At 48.1% G+C, this 21,057-nt stretch overlaps 2 protein-coding genes across 3 annotated transcripts in view; both read left to right on the forward strand.

Moving 5' to 3' along the window:
- The window catches only part of LOC135400196 (zinc finger protein 271-like), a 30,375-nt gene extending 20,360 nt beyond the window's left edge, over positions 1-10,015 (forward strand). For both annotated transcript variants that reach the window (XM_064631946.1, XM_064631945.1), the window contains exons 8-9: positions 2,449-3,507; positions 7,569-10,015. In XM_064631946.1, coding sequence (XP_064488016.1) covers positions 2,449-3,507; positions 7,569-9,277 — 2,768 coding nt within the window. In that variant the 3' untranslated portion in view covers positions 9,278-10,015. The remainder of the gene's footprint in view (positions 1-2,448; positions 3,508-7,568) is intronic.
- LOC135400426 (zinc finger protein 431-like) lies at positions 9,570-19,955 on the forward strand. The gene is made up of 6 exons (XM_064632261.1): positions 9,570-9,681; positions 11,050-11,100; positions 14,341-15,089; positions 15,138-15,234; positions 15,297-15,646; positions 15,710-19,955. Exons 1-6 carry the CDS (start codon positions 9,570-9,572, stop codon positions 16,319-16,321), a joined length of 1,971 nt encoding a protein of 656 aa, XP_064488331.1. The 3' UTR covers positions 16,322-19,955.
- The last annotated feature ends 1,102 nt before the right edge of the window (positions 19,956-21,057 follow it).

Consider the following 21,057-nt stretch of genomic DNA (forward strand, 5'->3'; position numbering starts at 1 on the left):
GGCAAGCCCATTTTGCGCCAATATTTCTGTGGTAACGCCAACGTGGAATCCTCGTAATAAAAAAACATTATCCGGCTAAATATCCACCATTGATATTACTTCTCACTTCTTTTTGGTTTTTCATTTCTGCAGATCTCAATGATCCACGTTGCATACAATTACAAAAAGAAACACTGCATCGTCCGAAAAACGAAGGACGGGTTGTACGCCCGTCTTGTTGAAGGACACAAGCAGTCCCACGGAACTACCAATGCCAAACATCCCTCACAAACCTTCATTGGCATTGCAATACTCTGCGAACCAAAAATTTCCGAACTGCTGCGAGAGTACAAAGGAGCGAAACATTTTGTGACGGTGACGGACATACGCCAGAGCAACTCACACTGCTTGCAGCAATTTGTAAGCACCTTACTTTACAGAAGAGCCATCCCTTCCTATCAAACATTGTGTTTTTTACTTGACCTGCTGCAGTTCCGTTATCATTACAGCAACCAGCGACATTATAGCCCATATGAAACGCCCGATCCGATTGTCGCGCATGGGCATTACTTGTAGGACGCGTGATTTTGTTGCCTCTTATTGAAAGGAAAGTACAGGGTCTGTGCAGAAAAACGTGACCCGCATTTAGGCACATAGCTTGTTGTCTACCTAACTAACGAACTTCCGGTGGCGCACGATGGCGCATTTATGCGTGCGAAATCTGCAGAAAAATTGTGGAAGCCATACTCAGCTTAAAAAATATACGAAACAACGAAAACGTCGGCTTCCGTACATCAGAATAGGGCAACATGGTGGACAACAGGGTGTATGTGAAAGGGCAACATGGTGGACGTAGGAGAGTTGTGTTCAAGTACCGCTAGGGGAGCTATCGATGCATAAATCGAAACGATGTCCCACATGGATGCTCATCGGCAGTACCCCTAGCGGTGCCTGCACATAACTCTCCTAAGACCGAAATGCACTACCATGCACTGTCACGACCGCCCTATTTTAATGCATGGAAGCCCATGTTTTCGCGCTCTGTTTATTTTTTTACACTGAGTATGGCTTCCAGGATTTTTTTGTAGCTTTCGCACGCATAAATACGCCGTCGTACGCCACCGGAAGTTCCTCGGCTAAGTAGACAGCGAGTTACATGTAAAAATGCGGGTCACGTTTTTCTGGAGACACCCTGTAGGATCGACTAAAGGTCTCGTCCCTTTCAGGGATCATCGTAATCCCCTCAAGACTGTGGCATTCAGGCGCGACCTTGTTCACCCTCAGCTTCCAGTATAGTTCAACTGTACCACATTGGTGGTGCTGTTGAATGCTATGTTGTAATTTCTTTACGGGGAGACCTCTAAGTGGGGGCACTTAAAACACGTATCTCAAAACGTGATATAGCGTATTATGCAGTCGCTGGTACAGCAGATTGGGAGCCTCCTAGGAACTGAACAAGCTTTGATCATATGAAATAATTTTCTGTGACCATTTCATTTTCGGTCTCTCATTTGTCATGCAGCACTGCACAAAACAGAACACTTGAGCCTCCTGTGTTGTCCTGATGGCCGATGATACAACGCTTTCCGTAGAATGCACGTCTTGCACCTATAGGACCAAATGGACATTTTAGTGAATTTTAGTGGCAACTAACTAGCACTCAGACTCATTGCTGGCAACCCCCATTTTATAATTGCCCATGTGCGCGCATTATCTGTACTGCCTTCCGTACTATGCGATCAGTTTCGAGCGCCACCGGCCTCTGTGGCTCAGTCGGTAGCGTGATCACCTTCTGATCCCAAGATCGCAAGTTCTAACCCGACCGAGGACGACAGCAACTTGGCGGCAGGGTACAAGTTGCTAAGACACTCCCTTTTCCGCGAGAGACGTCAAATACAGGGCGCTGTGTGGTGAGCTTTCATCGCACGTTAAAGAACCCCCTGGGTGGGCATAAGCAATCAACGGACCGACCGCTGTGGCATCGTTCATGATCTCGGTTGTCTCGCGCCGTAAACCCCCAATGATATAATATATAGATTCGAGCGCCAAGCACAGCACGTACGCACAGGTTATGCACAGCTCTGACATATTCAAAGAATACGAAGGTTACATAACATGCCATAAAAATAACATAAAAATTACATAACATGCCATACAAGTGCCAGCGGCTGGACCACAAAATAAAAATAAATACTCGCCCAAGGAAAGGATTGAAACAAGAAGCTGTGACTGTCCTGAATTGATCTCTCGGCCTTCCGTCTGAAGGTCTGACACCATAGCTCATATACCAGGCAGGTGAGAGCTGCTTTGAACTTAGAGCATGAATAGTACAAACGGGTGATTATCTGCAAAGTCTGACGTGAGCAGCGTGTCTGCATACGCAGCGCCATCAACTTGTTCAAAAAATCGTAATTCAGAGATGTGCCTGTACTGGTATGCCCTCTAAATACGCGATTTCCAAAATTTCAGGAGCGAGAGAAACCGCTGCTTTGCTCCACGTGAACGACCAGCCCAGAGGCACTTGTGATCACGAACCTTCAGGATGTACTTCTTCAAAGGCACAGTTCAAGATCTGCAAAATAACGGTTGAACCACAATTCGACAACACTCCACTAGTCACTACAAGCGATCGACCCACTGGGCGTCTTCCAGGCCAGAGCAAGCTATGTGCGCTTGAATACATGTCAAAAGACAGCCCGAGACACGACATGTGCGCACAGTGTTACAATGAGTCTGAAATGTGTCCAGCTACTCCGCTGGATGCTGAGATGGGAGATGAGTGCTTTAAGTATGACGTCTGTCCCCCTATAATCTCGCGATCTGGGAGCGACAAGAGCCACGTGTCAAAGCATACTATCGAGACGTCATGCAAATCTGATCTCTCTTCTGCTCAGTTCCACCAGAGCAGGAGGCTGTGTTGTCACAGTCAAATGCTTGTGGGCGAGAAGCCGCACAAGAGTGATCTCTGCTCTGCGAAATTCAGTGGGATTGCGCACCAGCGGCTTCACAACCAAGCACATACTGGCAAAAAGCCTTACAAGTGCGATATCTGCCCTGCGGAATTCAAACGGAGTTCTCACCTGCTGAACCACAAGCGAACACACACGGGCGAGAAACCATACAAGTGTGACGTCTGCCCTGCGGAGTTCAGTCGGAGCGGGAAACTGCAGCGGCACAAGCGAACACACACGGGTGAGAAGCCATACAAGTGTGATGTCTGCCATGCTGAGTTCAGGCAGAGCGGGAATCTACAGCAGCACAGGCGAACACACACGGGCGAGAAGCCATACAAGTGCGACGTCTGCCATGCCGAGTTCAGCCGGAGTGCGACGCTACATAATCACAAGCGGACACACACCGGCGAGAAACCATACAAGTGCGATGTCTGCCCTGCGGAGTTTAGCCGGAATGGGAACCTGCAGCAACACAAGCGGACACACACGGGCGAGAAGCCATACAAGTGCCATGTCTGTCCTGCGGAGTTCAATGACAGAGGGCACCTACAGTGTCACAAACGGACACATACGGGTGAGAAGCCATACAAGTGCGATGTCTGCCTTGCTAAGTTCCGTTACAGAGGGTGCCTACAGCGGCACAAGCGGACACACACGGGCGAGAAGCCATACAAGTGCGATCTCTGCCCTGCTCAGTTCGGTCAGAGCGCGACCCTACAGGATCACAAGCGGACACACACGGGCGAGAAGCCATACAAGTGCGATGTCTGCCATGCGGAGTTCAGCCAGAGCAGTAACCTACGACAGCACAAACGGATACACACGGGTGAGCTGTACAAGTGCGATCTCTGTCCTGCGGAATTCGTTCATAACTCGAGCCTGTCATATCACAAGCTGACACACAAGCGAGAAGCCCTGATCTCTGAAGGGACAGCTTAGAGAGTCATAAGCGGACACACACAGAGAAGAAGCCATGCAAGTGCAATGTCTGCGTTGAGGTCCTCAGCGAGAACGCAATCCTACAGCATCACAAACGAACACACATGGGCGAGAAGCCAGACAAATGTGATGTTTGCTGTGCAGAGTACAGACGGAGTCAGCACCTGCAGGGTCACAAGTGAAGATATACGGGCGAAAGGCCATACACGTGTGAGCTGTGCCCTGCGGAGTTCAGTGAGAGAAGGAACCTACAAGAGCATAAATGCACACACACATGTGGGCAAAAAGCCATACAAGTGAGGTGTGTGCCCTGTGGTTCAGCCTGAGTGGGCACCTGCAGCATCACAAGCGAACACGCACGGGCAAAAAACCATTGCACGAGCCTGTTGTATTTATGTCTCGGCATTTTGGGCCACAGAAGTCACAATCACAATAGACTTATAAATAAGGCCCATCGCTCAGCCGCAGGCTACGAACTTACCTGAAAATCGACATGGAATATCGCTGAGCTCGATGCCACATATTAGCACGCTCAAAGGTTAACATCACACCTATGACCAAAGCAAGAGTTTTCCGATTTTTGCTCAAAAGCGCGACGTTACATGGTGAGTGCACTGTACGGCATGATCGAGCTGTGCCTAGCTATCGAGCCATGTGGACATACATGTTAGTCGCTCATGCATGAGCTTACAGCCTATCAGGTGATTGTTATCATGAGTTCCACAGCTCCAAATGCTGAGCTATGGTCCTATCACAAAAGGGATACATGCGAGTGAGAAGCCACACATATGTGAACTCTGCTCTTCCGTGTTCAATAAAAGCACAAAGGCCGCAGAATCACAAGTGGAGACACGAGGCTGTACCAGTGTGATATCTGCCCTGCAACCAGGGCACGAGTGCGGCATCACGAGCAAAAACACGTGCAGGAAGCCCTGCAAGTGCGAACTCTCTTTCAAAGTCCAGCATCACACGAACTTAAAGCGCCACACGCGGCCGAGAAGCCAGACACAAGTGCGGGCCTTTAAGGGTTAAATAAGTGAAATTAAAGTGCAGTGTCTACCGCACAGAATTCAACAAGAACACGAATCTGTATGACCGTAAGTGGACACACATGACAGAGAAGCCATGCGTGTACTGTATTGCAGGGTTCCCCCACAGGACAAATTGTGGGGTCACAAGCAGACAAATGCAACTGAGTACATCTAGAAGTGGGATGTGTGTCCTGCAGAATTCAGCCACAGAGACACAGGCGCAAAGCCACACAGGAGCGTTCTCTGTTCCGCAAACTTACTGCAGAGCACAAACCTGCCGTGTTACAAGTGGATGTACATAGGTGTGAAGCTCTACGAATGGAACCGCTGTCCTGCAGAGTTCAGCCACAGGATGAACAGGCACCAGCTGGACAACAAAATGGCTGCTGGCAGTGCGTGAACATATTCTTATTCTTATTCAGAAAGGTAGGGGACGGCCTGGCATTGAAACCGTACAAGTACAGAGACCACATACTCATATGCATGAAAGGGTATGTCCAATTAAAGGAAGACGGAAGCGAAAATAATCTGCAAAGCTGTTTGCCTCACCAGTCTGTGGTTGTTTTCGTTGCCGTATTGGCCATCGGCGCTCGAATGGTAATCGAGAGATGCGAAGTTCAGGTTTCGCCGATGTCTGACTTTTTTGATGACTGTCATATTTCAGTTGTTTGCGAAATACAGGAATCTTATTCTCGCCGCGAATCCGTCTATGCCTGCTTGCAGGCGGGTGAAACGAGACAAGTAGTGCACAGACATATTGTCGACGAATCGAACATCTTCAGGCTTTATTCGGAATTCGCCGTGTTCATCCGTTCACCTGGCAGCCGCATGTGGAGCTCGAGAGATATTTGACGTCACTCGCTCCTCAGATTCTCCCCCAATGCTTTGCGGCAGCGGGTGCGCTCCATGGGTGATTGTGTTGGGTGGGCGGCCCAGCGCGCTCGTAATCATCAAAAATATGCCCATCCGTACAGCGTACTCGCAAAATACTAGTGGCACCGTAATTCTGCGTAAGATTTACATCTCGTTCTGACCCTTTTTTACGACGGACAAATTTTGGTTTAAGTGACAGTTTTCATCAGTCACATGTCCCCAACATGGAGACACGAAGAAGCACGTGGTAATGCACAGAGTGTAAATGCTGTACAGATGCTGTCTCTATCCCATCACATTCTGTTTCTATTGGATATTTTAAAAGTCGCACGCATGAACAGACTGAGGCTCAAAAAGGGTTACATTGGAGGTTGGTTCGGTGGTGATGCATGGGAAACGTAAGGAGTGTGTGGTGATGTGGTGTAAGAAGTGTGAAGTGATGTGTGAGAAATGTTAGGAGAGGGAGTATTTAATACGGTTTTTAAATAAACACTCACTCCTTCTCGATGTACGTCATCAGCGACAGTTCATTCCGAAACATGATCAGTTTGCAAAGGGGAGTGTAATCGTTGGTCGGAGCTGTAATCGGACTGTGCGCGCCGTTGGCCGTCGACTTCAGATTTGTGAAGGAGGAGAGGAGGTCGTCCTGCGACTTTTAAATTGTCTCTGAGGATTTATGTAGCTGTTCAAAACGACCGTGTCGGCCGTTTCTTAGAATGTTCTTCGCATGAAAGCCGAGTGAGAATGTACAGGAGGCGCCGCGTGGTCCCCAGTCGTTTCTGAAAGTGGACACGCACAAAAGCGGACGATTTCTGTATCCTGTCACAGGCTTTCCCGCAGGGCAACGTCGCCATTCTCATTGTTGCCAATGCAGATCGTGCCATGCTCTGCAATCTTTATCACTTTAATTTGGTTATTAATTATTATTATTATTATCAATTTATTCGGTTATCAATAGCTGTGACGTGCTTTGTCGGGTAAACTTGCGGTATCCCATCTTGAACAAAGTGCAATCCACTTTATCAGATGGGCAGGGGGTATGAGGCCGTCCCTTTACGTTACATTCTGTTGCAACTACCTTGCAAATAACGTTTAAGTTGCACTTCGGCGTCGATGTTTACGCGAAAAGATCGTGTCGTCGTCGTTACACCTATAGGAAAGACAGCGTCTGTGAGCAAATAGCAAGAAAAAAAGCAATTGATGGCCAAATATTTGCATTTGATAACAGACTTTTATTCACGTACACACTCTTGCTCGTTCTTGATTCAACCTTATATTCTGTCTTGTACTTAAAATAGATGTAATACCAGGATTTCTGTGATACCTGGAGTCTGTTCCTACACTTGGTTCTGCGGCCAGTCATTTCTGCTAGCAAACACTCCTGCCGGCTTCTGCTGTTCCGCGTCTTCCCGACATGCCGGCCTACATCCACATGTCGCTGATAATAGGGGACGCAGAATCTGTTATGTTGGCACGTTGTCTGGGAATATCCTCTTCAACGTGATCCAACCCTTGTTTCCCCAAAATGGCAGCGCCCCAGTGAATACAGGCAGAGATGGGCAAATGCCCTCACGATCTTTGCCTTCACCTCAGTTTTCATCCCAGATGTTTTTCCTCACCTCACTTTACCTCACAGAAAATACCGGAGGGAGTCACAAGGAGGATTATTTGCTGAGGCGGACGCGCATAGCTTGACCGCAAACGCGATACCATAAGGTTTTTCCAATAGTTGTGAATTAGAGATGCGCCCGTGCTGATAAGGCCTCTAAATGTCCCATTTCCGAAATTTCAGGAGCAAGAGAAACCGCTGCTTCGCTCCACGTAAAGGACCAGCCCAGAGGCATTTGCGATGAAGAATCATCAGGTTGCACTTTTTCAGAGACACCGTTCAAGATCAGCGCAATAACCGTTGAACCACAATTTGACAGCACTTCACGAGTCATTACAAACGGTCGAGCCACTGAACGGCTTCAAGACCAAAGCGAGCCATGTGCACTTGTGTACGCGTCGAAAGACAGCCGGAAACACCACACGTTTGCACAGTGTCAGAATGAGTCTGAAATGTGTCCCACTGTTCCTCCACTGGCTGCTGAAATGCAAGAGGAGGGTACTGGGTGTGTCATCTGTTCCTCCTCTCTTCCTGCATTCTCGCGGTCGAGTGACCAGCACATCGCAAAGTTCAACCGGATTGTGCACCAGTTGCGCCTTCGTAAGCGAGCGTGCACGGGTGAGAAGCCATACAAATGCCATGTCTGCCCTGCACAGTTCACCCGGAGTGCCCAACTGAAGTATCACTGGCGGACACACAAGGACGAGAAGCCATACAAGTGCAATCTCTGTCCTGCAGAGTTCAGCGTAAGCGGGAATCTACAGCAGCACAAGCGGACACACGCGGGTGAGAAGCCATACAAGTGCAATTTCTGTCCTGCAGAGTTCAGCCGGAGCGGCCTCCTACAACGTCACAGGCAGACACACACGGGTGAGAAGCCATACAAGTGCGATGTCTGCCCTGCAAGGTTCAGTCAGAGCGGGAATCTACAGGGTCACATGCGCACGCACACAGGAGAGAAGCCGTACAAGTGCGATGTATGCCCTGCGCAGTTCAGATTGGGCGGCCACCTACAGCGTCACAAGCAGACACACACGGGCGAAAAGCCATATAAGTGCGATGTCTGCCCTGCAGAGTTCAGCCGGAGCAGCCACCTAAAACGTCACAAGCAGACACACACGGGTGAGAAGCCATACAAATGCCATCTCTGCCCTGCACAGTTCACCCAGAGTGCCCAACTGAAGTATCACTGGCGGACACACATGGGCGAGAAGCCATACAAGTGCAATCTCTGTCCTGCAGAGTTCAGTGTAAGCGGGAATCTACAGCAGCACAAGCGGACGCACACGGGTGAGAAGCCATACAAGTGCAATTTCTGTCCTGCAGAATTTAGGCAGGGCGGCCATCTACAGGGTCACATGCGCACGCACACAGGAGAGAAGCCATACAAGTGCGATGTCTGCCCTGCAGAGTTCACCCGGAGCAGCTATCTACAGCATCACAAGCGGAGACACACGGGCGAGAAGCCATACAAGTGCGATGTCTGCCCTGCAAAGTTCTGCCGGAGCGGCCACCTACAATGTCACAGGCAGACACACACGGGTGAGAAGCCATACAAGTGCGATGTCTGCCATGCAGGGTTCAGTCAGAGCGGGAATCTACAGGGTCACATGCGCACGCACACAGGAGAGAAGCCATACAAGTGCGATGTATGCCCTGCGCAGTTCAGATTGGGCGGCCACCTACAGCGTCACAAGCAGACACACACGGGCGAAAAGCCATATAAGTGCAATGTCTGCCCTGCAGAGTTCAGCCGGAGCAGCGACCTAAAACGTCACAAGCAGACACACACGGGCGAGAAGCCATACAAGTGCGATGTCTGCCCTGCAGAGTTCAGCCGGAGCGGCCATCTACGGGGTCACAAGCGCACGCACACAGAAGAGAAGCCATAGAAGTGCAATGCCTGCCCTGCAGAGTTCAGCGAGAGCATAAATGTACAGCATCACACGCAGACACACACAGGCGAGAAGCCATACAAGTGCGATGTCTGCCCTGCAGAGTTCACCCGGAGCAGCTATCTACAGCATCACAAGCGGAGACACACGGGCGAGAAGCCATACAAGTGCGATGTCTGCCCTGCAGAGTTCAGCCGGAGCGGCCATCTACGGGGTCACAAGCGCACGCACACAGAAGAGAAGCCATAGAAGTGCAATGCCTGCCCTGCAGAGTTCAGCGAGAGCATAAATGTACAGCATCACATGCAGACACACAGGCGAGAAGCCATACAAGTGCAACGTCTGCCCTATGGAGTTCATCCATAGCACAAACCTACATCGTCACAAGCAGACGCACACAGGTGAGAAGCCATACAAATGTCATATGTGCCCTGCAGAGTTCAGCTACAGTGGGAACCTACAGCAGCACTAGCGGACACATACGGGCGAGAAGCCATACAAGTGCAATATCTGCCCTGCGGAGTTCAGCCAAAATGTGGACCTACAGAATCGCAAGTGGACACACACGAGTGAAAAGCCGTACAAGTGCGACGTGTGCCCTGCAGCATTCATCCAGAGCGGAAAGCTTCGGCACAAGCTGGGACGTGCTGCCGAGTTCGGCCATAGCATGAGTCGGTCGTATCCATAGCTCGGCATCTAGATAAATAAAGCATGAGTTGAGCCACAGGCCACGCACTCACGTGAACATGGTAGAAGCGTATAAATGTGCTCGATGATGCCGCATATTAGCGCACTCTCCGGGTAACATAACACTTCAGATTGAAGATAGATCAAAAGCCAGGGGAGACCATGAGGAAAACTTACACACGCTGGCTTGACGTAACAATGAAACAAAATGTAATATGACGTTTCGGATGCCTGTTCGGGCATCATCATCAGAATGAAACAAGAAACAGTACGTCATTCGAGTTCTACTTATAGCTTAGTCATGACCTTGTAGCAATCAGGTAGTGGCCCTGCCGTGGTCTTTGCATTGTGAAAGTCAAAAGAATGACCGGTTTGTAGCACGTGCTCGACAATTTCTGTGCGGTGATTCACTGCCGGTGGTTTTGATATCTGTTGCTGATGTTCTTTCAGTCTCGTGGCATTCTTTCTTCCAGTTTCTCTCACGTAGCAGGCACTGCCCAAGCAGCACAATGTACTGAAAGTGGAGCGCAATAGGGGTGGGCAAGTAGGTGGAAGGCCTTGAACAGACTCCTGAAAGTAAGGAACATTGATAAGACACATACCGTCCACCCCTATTGCACTCGACTTTCAGTACATTGTGCTGCTTGGGTGCATTGTACAACACCAGATTCTTCCATGTGGGGCACAGGGTCTTTGGGGTGACATAAAATATTATACAGTGTTTTGATGGGTTTAAAGGCTGTGTGTATGCCAAGTGGTTTTGAAATTCTTTGCACAGCTTCTGATAGGCCCCCAACATAAAGAATGCATACAATGTTTTCAGGAGTGGGGTTCTTCTCGTGATCATCAGACGTCCTAGAAATGGTACTTTTGACGAAGTCGACAGCGTAATGGTTCTTGGTGAGGATGTCACTTGATAGCTTACGTTCGGTTTCTCTTGCTTGGCGAGTGCTTCAAACTGCAGAATTTTAAAACCACTTGGCATACACACAGCCTTTAAACCCATCAAAACACTGTATAATATTTTATGTCACCCCAGAGACCCTGTGCCCCCACATGGAAGAATCTGGGGTTGTATACAGGTTGGAATGTGAACAATGCAGTGCCTGCTACATGGGAGAATCTGGAAGAAAGTAAGTCACGAGACTGAAAGAACATCAGCAACACATATCAAAACCACCGGCAGTGAATCACGGCGCAGAACTTGTCGAGCACGATCAAAAAACGCAAGCAAGGGTAGACTTGTTCAAATATTCATATTTCCCACACACAATCACAATCTTGAATGCATTACCTGAACATATAATATCTGTGCAAAATGAATCTCTCTTCATTGAAGCCCTGAGCAATACTGATTTAATATAATGTTATGCTAATGTTAGCGCTACTATGTATTGTGGTTCCCCGATGAGATTATTTGGTTTGTTAGTTCTTTTGTTTATGACTAGTGTTATGATTGGTGATTGTGGTAGTGTTGAACCCCCCTGTAACGGTCCCACTTGGGACTAACAGTATTCGAAAAAAAAAAAAAAAAAACAGGTCATTCTCTTGACTTTCACAATGCAAAGACCGTGGCACACGAGCATAGATGGGGTGTAAGAAAATTTTTGGAATCTTTGCACATTCACCGTAATGATAATGCATGTAACAGTCACAAAGGGCCACTACCTGATTTCTACAAGGTCATGACTAAGCTATAAGTAGAACTCGGATGGCATACTGTTTCTCGTTTCATTCTGATGATCATACCCGAACAGGCATCCGAAACGTCATATTACATTTTGTTTCATTGTTACGTCAAGCGAGTGTGTAAGTTTTCCTCATCAAACTTGAGAGCAGTGCATGGGTTACTTTGTCGATCCCTGGTCATAAGCGTGATGTTATCTGGTTATCCAAATCCGATCTGGTTATCTGTTATCCGAAACAACTGTGAAAAGTGTTGTAATTAACATAAATTTATTTGAGTCATTATACTGACACAATCGGCAAGTTGACGCATTTACATACATTGAGGGTACTGAGTTCATTGCGCAGTGCTTCCTGGCACACTGCAACAAAGTTCGACCTTCCAAAACACACATATCGACACAGCCTATTCCCAACAACGAACAACTGTCACATACTTGCGCACAATCTGTTAGACATCATGGCCTTGCCTGCTGCACGTCAAACATTAAATGCTGCTGCTTCATTAATCCCATTTTCTTCTCACCGCTGATGACGTCGAACATGTTCATCGAGCCAGAATTCAAGACAACACTTCAGTTTGAAATCGGACTGGCTGTTCGTAGACCGATGCTTGTGTCGAGAAGCAGTACAACACGATCCAAGACACCATAATACACAAATGCATCCAGTGAATACAGGTGATATATACGAGGGTTCACCAAAAAATTCCCAGAGTGCTTTTATTGCTGACCGGCATAGGGCAGCAGAAGGGTACGATGGGAGATGTGGCCCTGACCAATCAGCGTGCCGCGTGGTGCCACCATCACCTACAAGATCATAACGACCATGTCATAATCGGCTACCCCTATGAGGAGCCCGTCCGCTCCATCCGCTAGGAGCGCTACTAATCGGCAAGCGAGACCTGAATCACGATTGGACGATGGAAATTTGAATTCTGAACGCGCAGAAGCGTATGTACGACTACCGTAGCAGACGACAACAATAGCTCCTATGAAAACTCGTAGAATGATGATGATAATCAAGCTCAGAATGAAGCTCTGAAATGTCCACCGCTTGTACAGAAATACTAAGGTAAGCTGAAGTACAAAGTAGTAGAAGTTGAGGAAGGAATAACTGGTCTGTTGCATGGCGACGACAAGCACGAACAGCAATCCTTAACGTGACGTGCATCCCGATCTACTCTGTTACCAGAGTTATTACCAATTTTTTGGTAACACGCAGGACCCCGTCTGCAGTTTCATCATGAGCATCAAACATGAACAGAGAACAAACAAGTTTTGTGTTAAACTTGAGAAATCTGCTACGGAAACGTTTGAGATGATTCGGCAGGCCTATAGCGATGAATCACTGAGCCGGACAACCTGTTTTGAGGGGCAAGCACGTTTTCGAAGTGGCATGAATTCATTGGACGATGATGAACGGTCAGGAAGACCGCGAGCCGCACGGCGGAAAGTGTTGCATTTTCTTCGTTCTCTTCGACATTCGCGGTATTGTGCGCCAAGAATACGTCCTTGCTTGCCATACTGTTAACTTTGAAGTACTGTACTGCAAAATTTTGAGTCGCCTGAGGAAGGACTTAGGCGAAAACGTCCAGAACTGTGCCGTGAACAAAATTGGGTGCTCCACCACGACAATGCTCCCTCACACACGTCATTGAAAACACGCGAGTTCCGTGCACGTAACGGCATGATCGTTGCTCCCCTTCCCCTTATTCGCTGGACTTGGCCCCCTGCGACGTCCTCCTGTTCCCTAAGCTGAAGTGCCGTGGATCTGACCAAGTCCAGATGTTCCACGTGGAATAGCAGAAGGCGCTTCAGCAGCTGGAAGAACGACACTTCCAGGAGATGTTCCGACAATGGCAGCGGCGCTGGGAGCCATGTGTAGGCGCCCAAGGAGCCTACTTTGAAGGGAATAGGGCAGAAATTTGAATAAACGATCGGGTTGCATCTTTATAGGGCTAGTCCAGGAATTTTTTTCATCAACCCTCGTATCTTGGATAGCCTGGGATTAATGCGAGCTGTATTTTGGCTAGGGATTGGCCAGAAAGCTCAAAAAGTAGGTGGACCTACAGCAGGGCAGGTGCTAGGGGTGTGCGGGCCCGGCCTGAGGCAAAGACACATCGCGGGACCTGTTTCACACCAGCAGTAATGAAAAGATAAGAAATGATAAGACCTTCCCAGTGGAAGATTTTAGCAGTCCGGGAAATGGCAGCAGGAGAGAAGGGTGCGAAATCCTCGGTATAGCTTGCAGGGTTGGAGGATTTTTCTTAAAATCGTGACTTTTTCTCATCACATGAAGCAACAGCATGAAGTGCATGGGTTAGCGTTGCTACTTAAAAATTACCCACAATGTTTCCAGAAGAGTAGGTATGGTAGTCAAAGACGGATGTTTACTGTGAAGTTGCGAAGTGAAGTTTCATCAGCTTAGGTAGCAACTTTTGAGCGGCTCCTTCGACACACCTAAGAAAGCCAGGAAATTCATCTGTTGGTTAACTTAGACCACTTTGATCAATTCCAGCCGTTTTGAATTTTGGGCATGAATAGTACACAAGGGGGATCATTTACAGAGTCTGACGCGAACAGTGTGACAGCAAGTGCGGCTCCATCAATCTTTTCACAAAATCATCAATCAGAGATGTGCCTGTATTTGTATGTCCTTTTGACGCGTGACTTACAAAATTTCAGGAACAAGAGAAACCACTGCTTTGCTCCACGTGAACAACCAGCCCAGAGGCACTTGTGACCACAAACCTTCAGGATGTACTTCTTCAAAGGCACAGTTGAAGGTCAGCACAATAACCGTTGAACCACAATTCCACAACACTCTACTAGCCACTACAAACGATCGATCCACTGTGCGTCTTCCAGGCCAGAGGAAGTTATGTGCACTTGCATACATGTCGAAAGACAGCCCGAGACACCACATGTATCCACAGTGTCACAATGAGTCTGAAATATGTCTAGCTATTCCATCGGATGTTCAGATGGGAGAGGAAGGTTCTTTGCTTGACATCTGTCCCCCTGCATCCTTACAGTCTCGGAGTGACGAGAGCCACGCGTCAAAGCATACCGAAGGGAAGTCATGCATCTCCGATCTTTGTCCTGCACAGCTCCGCCAGAGCAGGAGCCTGTGGAGTCACAGTCGAACACATACGGTGAAGAAGTTGCACAGGAGCGACCTCTGCCCGGCGAAATTTAGGCAGATTGCGCATCCGCGACGTCGCAAGCGAGCACACAGTGACGAAAAGCCATACATGTGCGACACCTGCCCGGCAAAGTTCATCCAGAGCGGCGGGAGTCTACAGCGTCACAAGCAGACAGACACGGGCGAGAAACCATACAGGTGCGATGTCTGCTCTGAGGAGTTCAGCCTGAGTGGTCACCTGCAGAATCACAAGCACGCACACACGGGCGAGAAGCCATACAAGTGCGATGTCTGCCCTGCTAGGTTTGGCCAGAGCACGACCCTACAGGATCACTAGCGGACACACACGGGCGAGAAGCCATACAACTGCGATGTCTGCCATGCGGAGTTCAGTCAGAGAGGGCACCTACAGGATCACAAGCGGACACACACAGGTGAGAAGCCGTACAAGTGCGACGTCTGCTCTGCAGAGTTTAGACGGAGTGACCTCCTGCAGTGTCACAAGCGGATACACACAGGCGAGAAGCCATACAAGTGCGATGTCTGCCCTGTGGAGTTCAGCCGGAGTGGGCACCTGCAGAATCACAAGCACGGGTGAGAAACCATACAAGTGCGACGTCTGCCCTGCGGAGTTCACCCAAAAAGAGCACGTACAGCGGCACAAGCGGACACACACAGGTGAGAAGCCATACAAATGCGATCTCTGCCCAGCTCAGTTTGGTCATAGCGCCACCCTACAGGATCACAAGCGGATACACACGGGCGAGAAGCCATACAAGTGTGACGTCTGCCCTGCGGAGTTCAGTCACAGAGGGCATCTACAGGATCACAAGCAGACACACACAGGTGAGAAGCCGTACAAAGTGCGACGTCTGCTCTGCAGAGTTCAGACGGAGTGACCTCCTGCAGTGTCACAAGCGGATACACACAGGCGAGAAGCCATACAAGTGCGATGTCTGCCCTGCGGAGTTCAGCCGGAGTGGTCACCTGCAGAATCACAAGCACACACACACGGGTGAGAAACCATACAAGTGTGACGTCTGCCCTGCAGAGTTCACCCGGAAAGAGCACGTACAGCGGCACAAGCGGACACACACAGGCGAGAAGCCATACAAATGCGATCTCTGCCCGGCTCAGTTTGGTCATAGCGCGACCCTACAGGATCACAAGCGGTCACACACAGGTGAGAAGCCATACAAGTGTGACGTCTGCTCTGCGGAGTTCAGACGGAGTGGGCTCCTAAAGTGTCACAAGCGGATACACACAGGCGAGAAGCCATACAAGTGCGATATCTGCACTGCAGTGTTCAGCCAGGGATCGACCCTACAGGATCACAAGCGGACACACACGGGCGAGAAGCCATACAAATGTGATGTCTGCCCTGCAGAGTTCAAACAGAGAGGGCACCTACAGGATCACAAGCGGACACACACGCGAGAAGCCATACAAGTGCTCTATCTGACCTGCAGAGTTCTGCCGGAGTGGTCACCTGCAGAATCGCAAGCGCACACATACTGGTGAGAAACCGTACAAGAGCGACGTCTACCCTGCGGAGTTCAGCCAGAGAGAGCACGTAAAGCGGCACACGCGGGCGAGAAGGCATACAAATGCGATCTCTGTCCTAGAGAGTTCAGCCACAAGCCTGTTGTACCACAAGCGGGCACACACAGACAAGAAGTCCCACAAGTGCGATCTCTGCCCTGAGGTTTTTCAGCCAGAGCGGTCGCCTAAAGTGTCACAAGCAGACACACATGGGTGAGAAACAATGCAGGTGAAATATCTGCCCTGTGGAGTTCAGCTGAAGTGACAATCTACAGAATCACAGGCGGACACACACAGGCGAGAAAACCATACCAGTGCGACTTCTGTCCCGAAGGGTTCAATCAGAGACACTACCAACAGCAGCACAAACACACACAGGGTGGACGAGGAGCCATACAAGTGTGCGGCTTCATGCCCTGTGGTCCAGCCTAAGTGGGCACCTACAGGATCAATTCAACAAGAGCACAAAGGTGCGGAATAACAAGTGGAGTCACGAGGTCGTGAAGCCGTACCAGTGCGATATCTGTCCTGGAAACTTAAATCAGAGCATAAGTCTGTCGTGTCACAAGCGAAAACACACTTGCAAGAAACCCTACACGTGCAAACTTTATCACTTAAAGTTCCGCCATGGAACAAAGCTACAGCGCCATATGCGGACGAGAAGCCATGCTCAAGTGCTATGTGCCAAGTTCAACCAGAACACGGATCTTCACGACCATAACTGAACACACATGGGCAAAAAGCCATACAAGTGCAGGTGCTGTCCTGCAGGGTTCACCCGCAGCACGATTTACGGTGTCACAAGCAGATACATATGACTGTGGACCCTTGCATGTGGGATGCGTGCTCTGCAGAATTTGCCCACAGCACGGGCCTGGAGCATCACAAGTAGACACAGACAGGCGGGAAGTCATACAGAAGCATTGTCTGTGCTGCAGACTTGAGACAGAACACACACCTGAAGCATTACGAATAGACGTACATGGGTGCGACAGCCCTACAGATGCAAACTCTGCCGTGCTGGTTCAGCCACAGGATGAACAGACACTAGCCAGAGAACAAAATAAGTGCTTGCAGAGCACGAGCTAGTTCAGCCAGAGGAGGAACCTGTGGCTTCAGATGTAGCCACGAGACACTTGGTATTGAGGCTGTGCAAGTACAGAGGCCACATACTCCTACACATGAAGAAGTCTGTCCAAGTGTAAAATCTGTTATGTCACATGTGCTAAACCCAGATACCTGAAGAAGCACATGGTAACAGAGAGCAAAGAGCGTACAAATACTGTCTGTATCCCGTCGCATTTTATTTCTGTTGGATGTTTTTACACTCGCACGCATGAACAGACTGAGGGTCAGAAAGAGTTGGCCGGGACCTGGGTTGGGTGGTGATGCATGTGAAATGTTAGGAACCCCACTGCTGGGGGAGATAAACCAACATGTTAAAGACGTCCTCACACAGGCTCTGAAGCAGCATGCTCTGATATTGTTCCTTTCTCCTTTTATATTCCTCTTGTCACGAATGCGTATCTTCTTCATGGGTGACTAACGATTCCCCAGAGGAACATAGACAAGAGAGGTAAGGGAAACGCAAGTGTTTGTGCTGTCTTACATACCTTGTCCTTGTTCCTTTGGCACTTGGTTGTTCAATCAGGGATAGTCACCAAGAAGCCCAAACCTCTACCATTGTGCTTATCTTCTTCGATTGTTCTATGTCCTACGTCCCGTCGGTTGGTAAAATGAACGAATAAATCAACCCAAAGCAATAAAAAAATAATTTACTACCACTTAGATGTGTCAACTTGTAATCAAAATCCCGAGATTTCCCTTTTGTGTCACGACCAAACTAAATATCAATTGTATACACGCAAAATAAATTAAAACCCTCTCCACTGTAGAGCACCTCATAGTGATGCGCTCGAAGAGACTATGCAGGAAGGAATTGACAGCACACAGTAGGCAGCCGTTCTCCATTTCGTTTCATGCCTTAGTCCGAAGAGACTCGACGGATTCCACACTGCAGTGAGGACTACAACTTTTTCCGCCGTTATTAATCCTTTTGTCGTACATTTTAATCCTTATACTATTCAATCCCTTTGCCATCTGAATTAATCCGCATTTCACATAGTTTAATCCACTTTCCATGCAATTTAATCCAAGTGACTATGTGTGGGCTACGTGACTTTTTTCTGTATTGTGGGACAGTTCCCATGTGTACAGGATTGCACATGCATTTTATTAATAATGTGGGTTTCTGCACCATAATGGGATACTGTGGGACAGTTAACCTGCATTACTGTATTGTGGGGCTATTCCCATGTCTACGGGTTTTACCCATGGTTTTCATTAAAAACGTGGGTTTCTGCACTGTAATGAGATACTGTGGGCCTGCCAATCTGGATTGCGATATTGTGGGACTATTTCCATGTCTACAGGTATTACTGAAGCTTTTATTGAAAAAGTTGGTTGTAATGATATACTGTGGGACTGTGTATATGGATTACCATATTGTGGGACTATTCCTATGTGACGGGTATTACCCATGCTTTTCATTACTTATGCGGGTTTCTGCAATGTAATGGGATACTGTGGGACTGTTGATCTTGATTACGATATCCTGGGACTATAAGCAAGTCTACGCGTATTCCCCGGGCTTTCCATTAAAAACGCGTTTTCCACACTGTAATGGGATACTACGGGACCGTCAATCTGAATTACGATATTGTGGGACTATTTCCATGCCTATGGGTATCTCCTATGCTTTTCATTCAAGATGCGGGTTTCTGAAGTACAACGGGATACTGTGGGACTGTCTATCTTGATCAGGATATTATTTGAGCAGAGTTGATCCAACGCTCGATTTCCGCATGCCACGAAACACCTCTCGTCAAGATGCTGCGTTAATCCACCGAATGCGACTCGATGTGGCCTCTACAGCTCAGTGGCGTTACCGCTTGAGACAAGTTGACTCTCCCACCTGCTGCCACTGTGGTGCTCTAGAGGATCTGGAGCACATTCTTCTTCATTGCCCTCACTACCAACCTTCCCGAACCGCACTCTCCGAGTCTCTTCGTCAGCTGGACTCTCACCCCTTCTCTGTCGAAATTGCTTGGTCCCTGGCCCAATCCAGCCCAGCAACGATCAGCGCTCAAAGCCCTTTTGACATTTCTGGGCACCATCGGACTCCGATCGTCATTGTGAAGGGGCTCAGTATTTCATTCCCCACATCCCCACCAGTAATGGGGTAGAGTATCGCCTCTGGCTATGAACCACCCCACTCTCCTTCTGAAAATAAAGTTGTTGTTGTTGAGAGAGAGAGGTAGGAAGGGGAGGGAGGGCATATGTGTGTGCGTGTGTCGCGGTTGTCTTTGTGCCACTGACACGGCGACCTTCTGACGTGTTCCCGTTCACACAACACAGTACACTTCGAAGCAGATCAAGATGTGAACGATTATTGATTGCCAATAGAGGAAACAATATAAAAAGCAAGTGAATCATAATTGCAATTGCTGCCTTGAAATTGCAAAACTTGCATGTTACCGGTCTTTGTCTGATAATGCGTGCGTATCTTTGCATTGTAGTTGCAGAAGAAAATTATTAAAAAAATACATTCTGAGACCAACATTTTGAGACTGTCAACAGTGAATTTAGCTTTTCTTCGAAAGTGCTTCAAGACAAAAAAAAATACTTTCGGTCCATTTACGATTTTACCTGGAATCCCAGTTGAGTACTTGGGATACTTGATGTAAAATAATAAAAGCAAAGATATACGAGTGTCCCAGATAAATGCGAACATATTTTTTAGAAATATGTCACTTTTTCCGTGATGAAATCAATTGGGATATAGCATATGCTGAAGGGCACTCCTTAGAAGAGCATTAGCAAACTCCTAAAGCAATTTCTTAATTAACTTACAATAATTAACTTGTTCATTGCAAAAGCTACGAAGTTGTCCCAATGAGAACATGTGGCCCTTCGGTCATCTGATGCCGCAGCCACTTTTAGAATAAAAATCCTTTCAATAGATCGTCCGCAAAAAAACCGTGAAAGAACACAATTTTTTCTTTATTTTGCTCCTTGCGCATCTTCAGAGACTGTCTTTCCTTCATCCCCAATGCGAATGGGCGAAAGAGCACACCATCGGCTATTGCGTCGCGGGAAAAGGTTAAAAGAAAACAGAAAATGCAACACAAGATAAAGGCAGTTCCGATACCCGGCAGCACCCTCTCACATTGGGGGCGAAGGAACGACGCGTCTCCGAAAATGCGCAATCGACAAAATAAAGAAGAAAAATCTGTTCATGAATTTTTTGCGGACGATCTATCGAACGGAATTTTGTTCTGAGAACGGCTACGGTATCAGGTGACCGAAGGGACCAGATGTTCTCAATGGGACAATTCCGTAGGTTTTATAATTAAAAAGGTAATTATTGAAAGTTAATTAAGACATTGACTTAGGAGTTTGCTAATGCCCTCCTAAAGAAGGCCCTGCTTCACATTCGATATTGCAACTGATTTCATCGCTCGAAAAGCGATATATATATATATTTAAAAAATATGTTCGCATTTAGCTGTGACGCTTGTATATACTTTTTTTTTTACTTTACATCAAGTATTCCAAATACTCAACTGGGGCTCCGGATAAAATCGTAATGTACCAAAAGCAAGTTTTGTGCCTTGAAGCACTCTTGAAAAAGAAACTAAATCCACTGTTTACAC

The sequence above is a fragment of the Ornithodoros turicata genome, chromosome 7 (assembly GCF_037126465.1).
Source record: "Ornithodoros turicata isolate Travis chromosome 7, ASM3712646v1, whole genome shotgun sequence".
Classification (NCBI taxonomy): Eukaryota; Metazoa; Arthropoda; class Arachnida; order Ixodida; family Argasidae; genus Ornithodoros; species Ornithodoros turicata.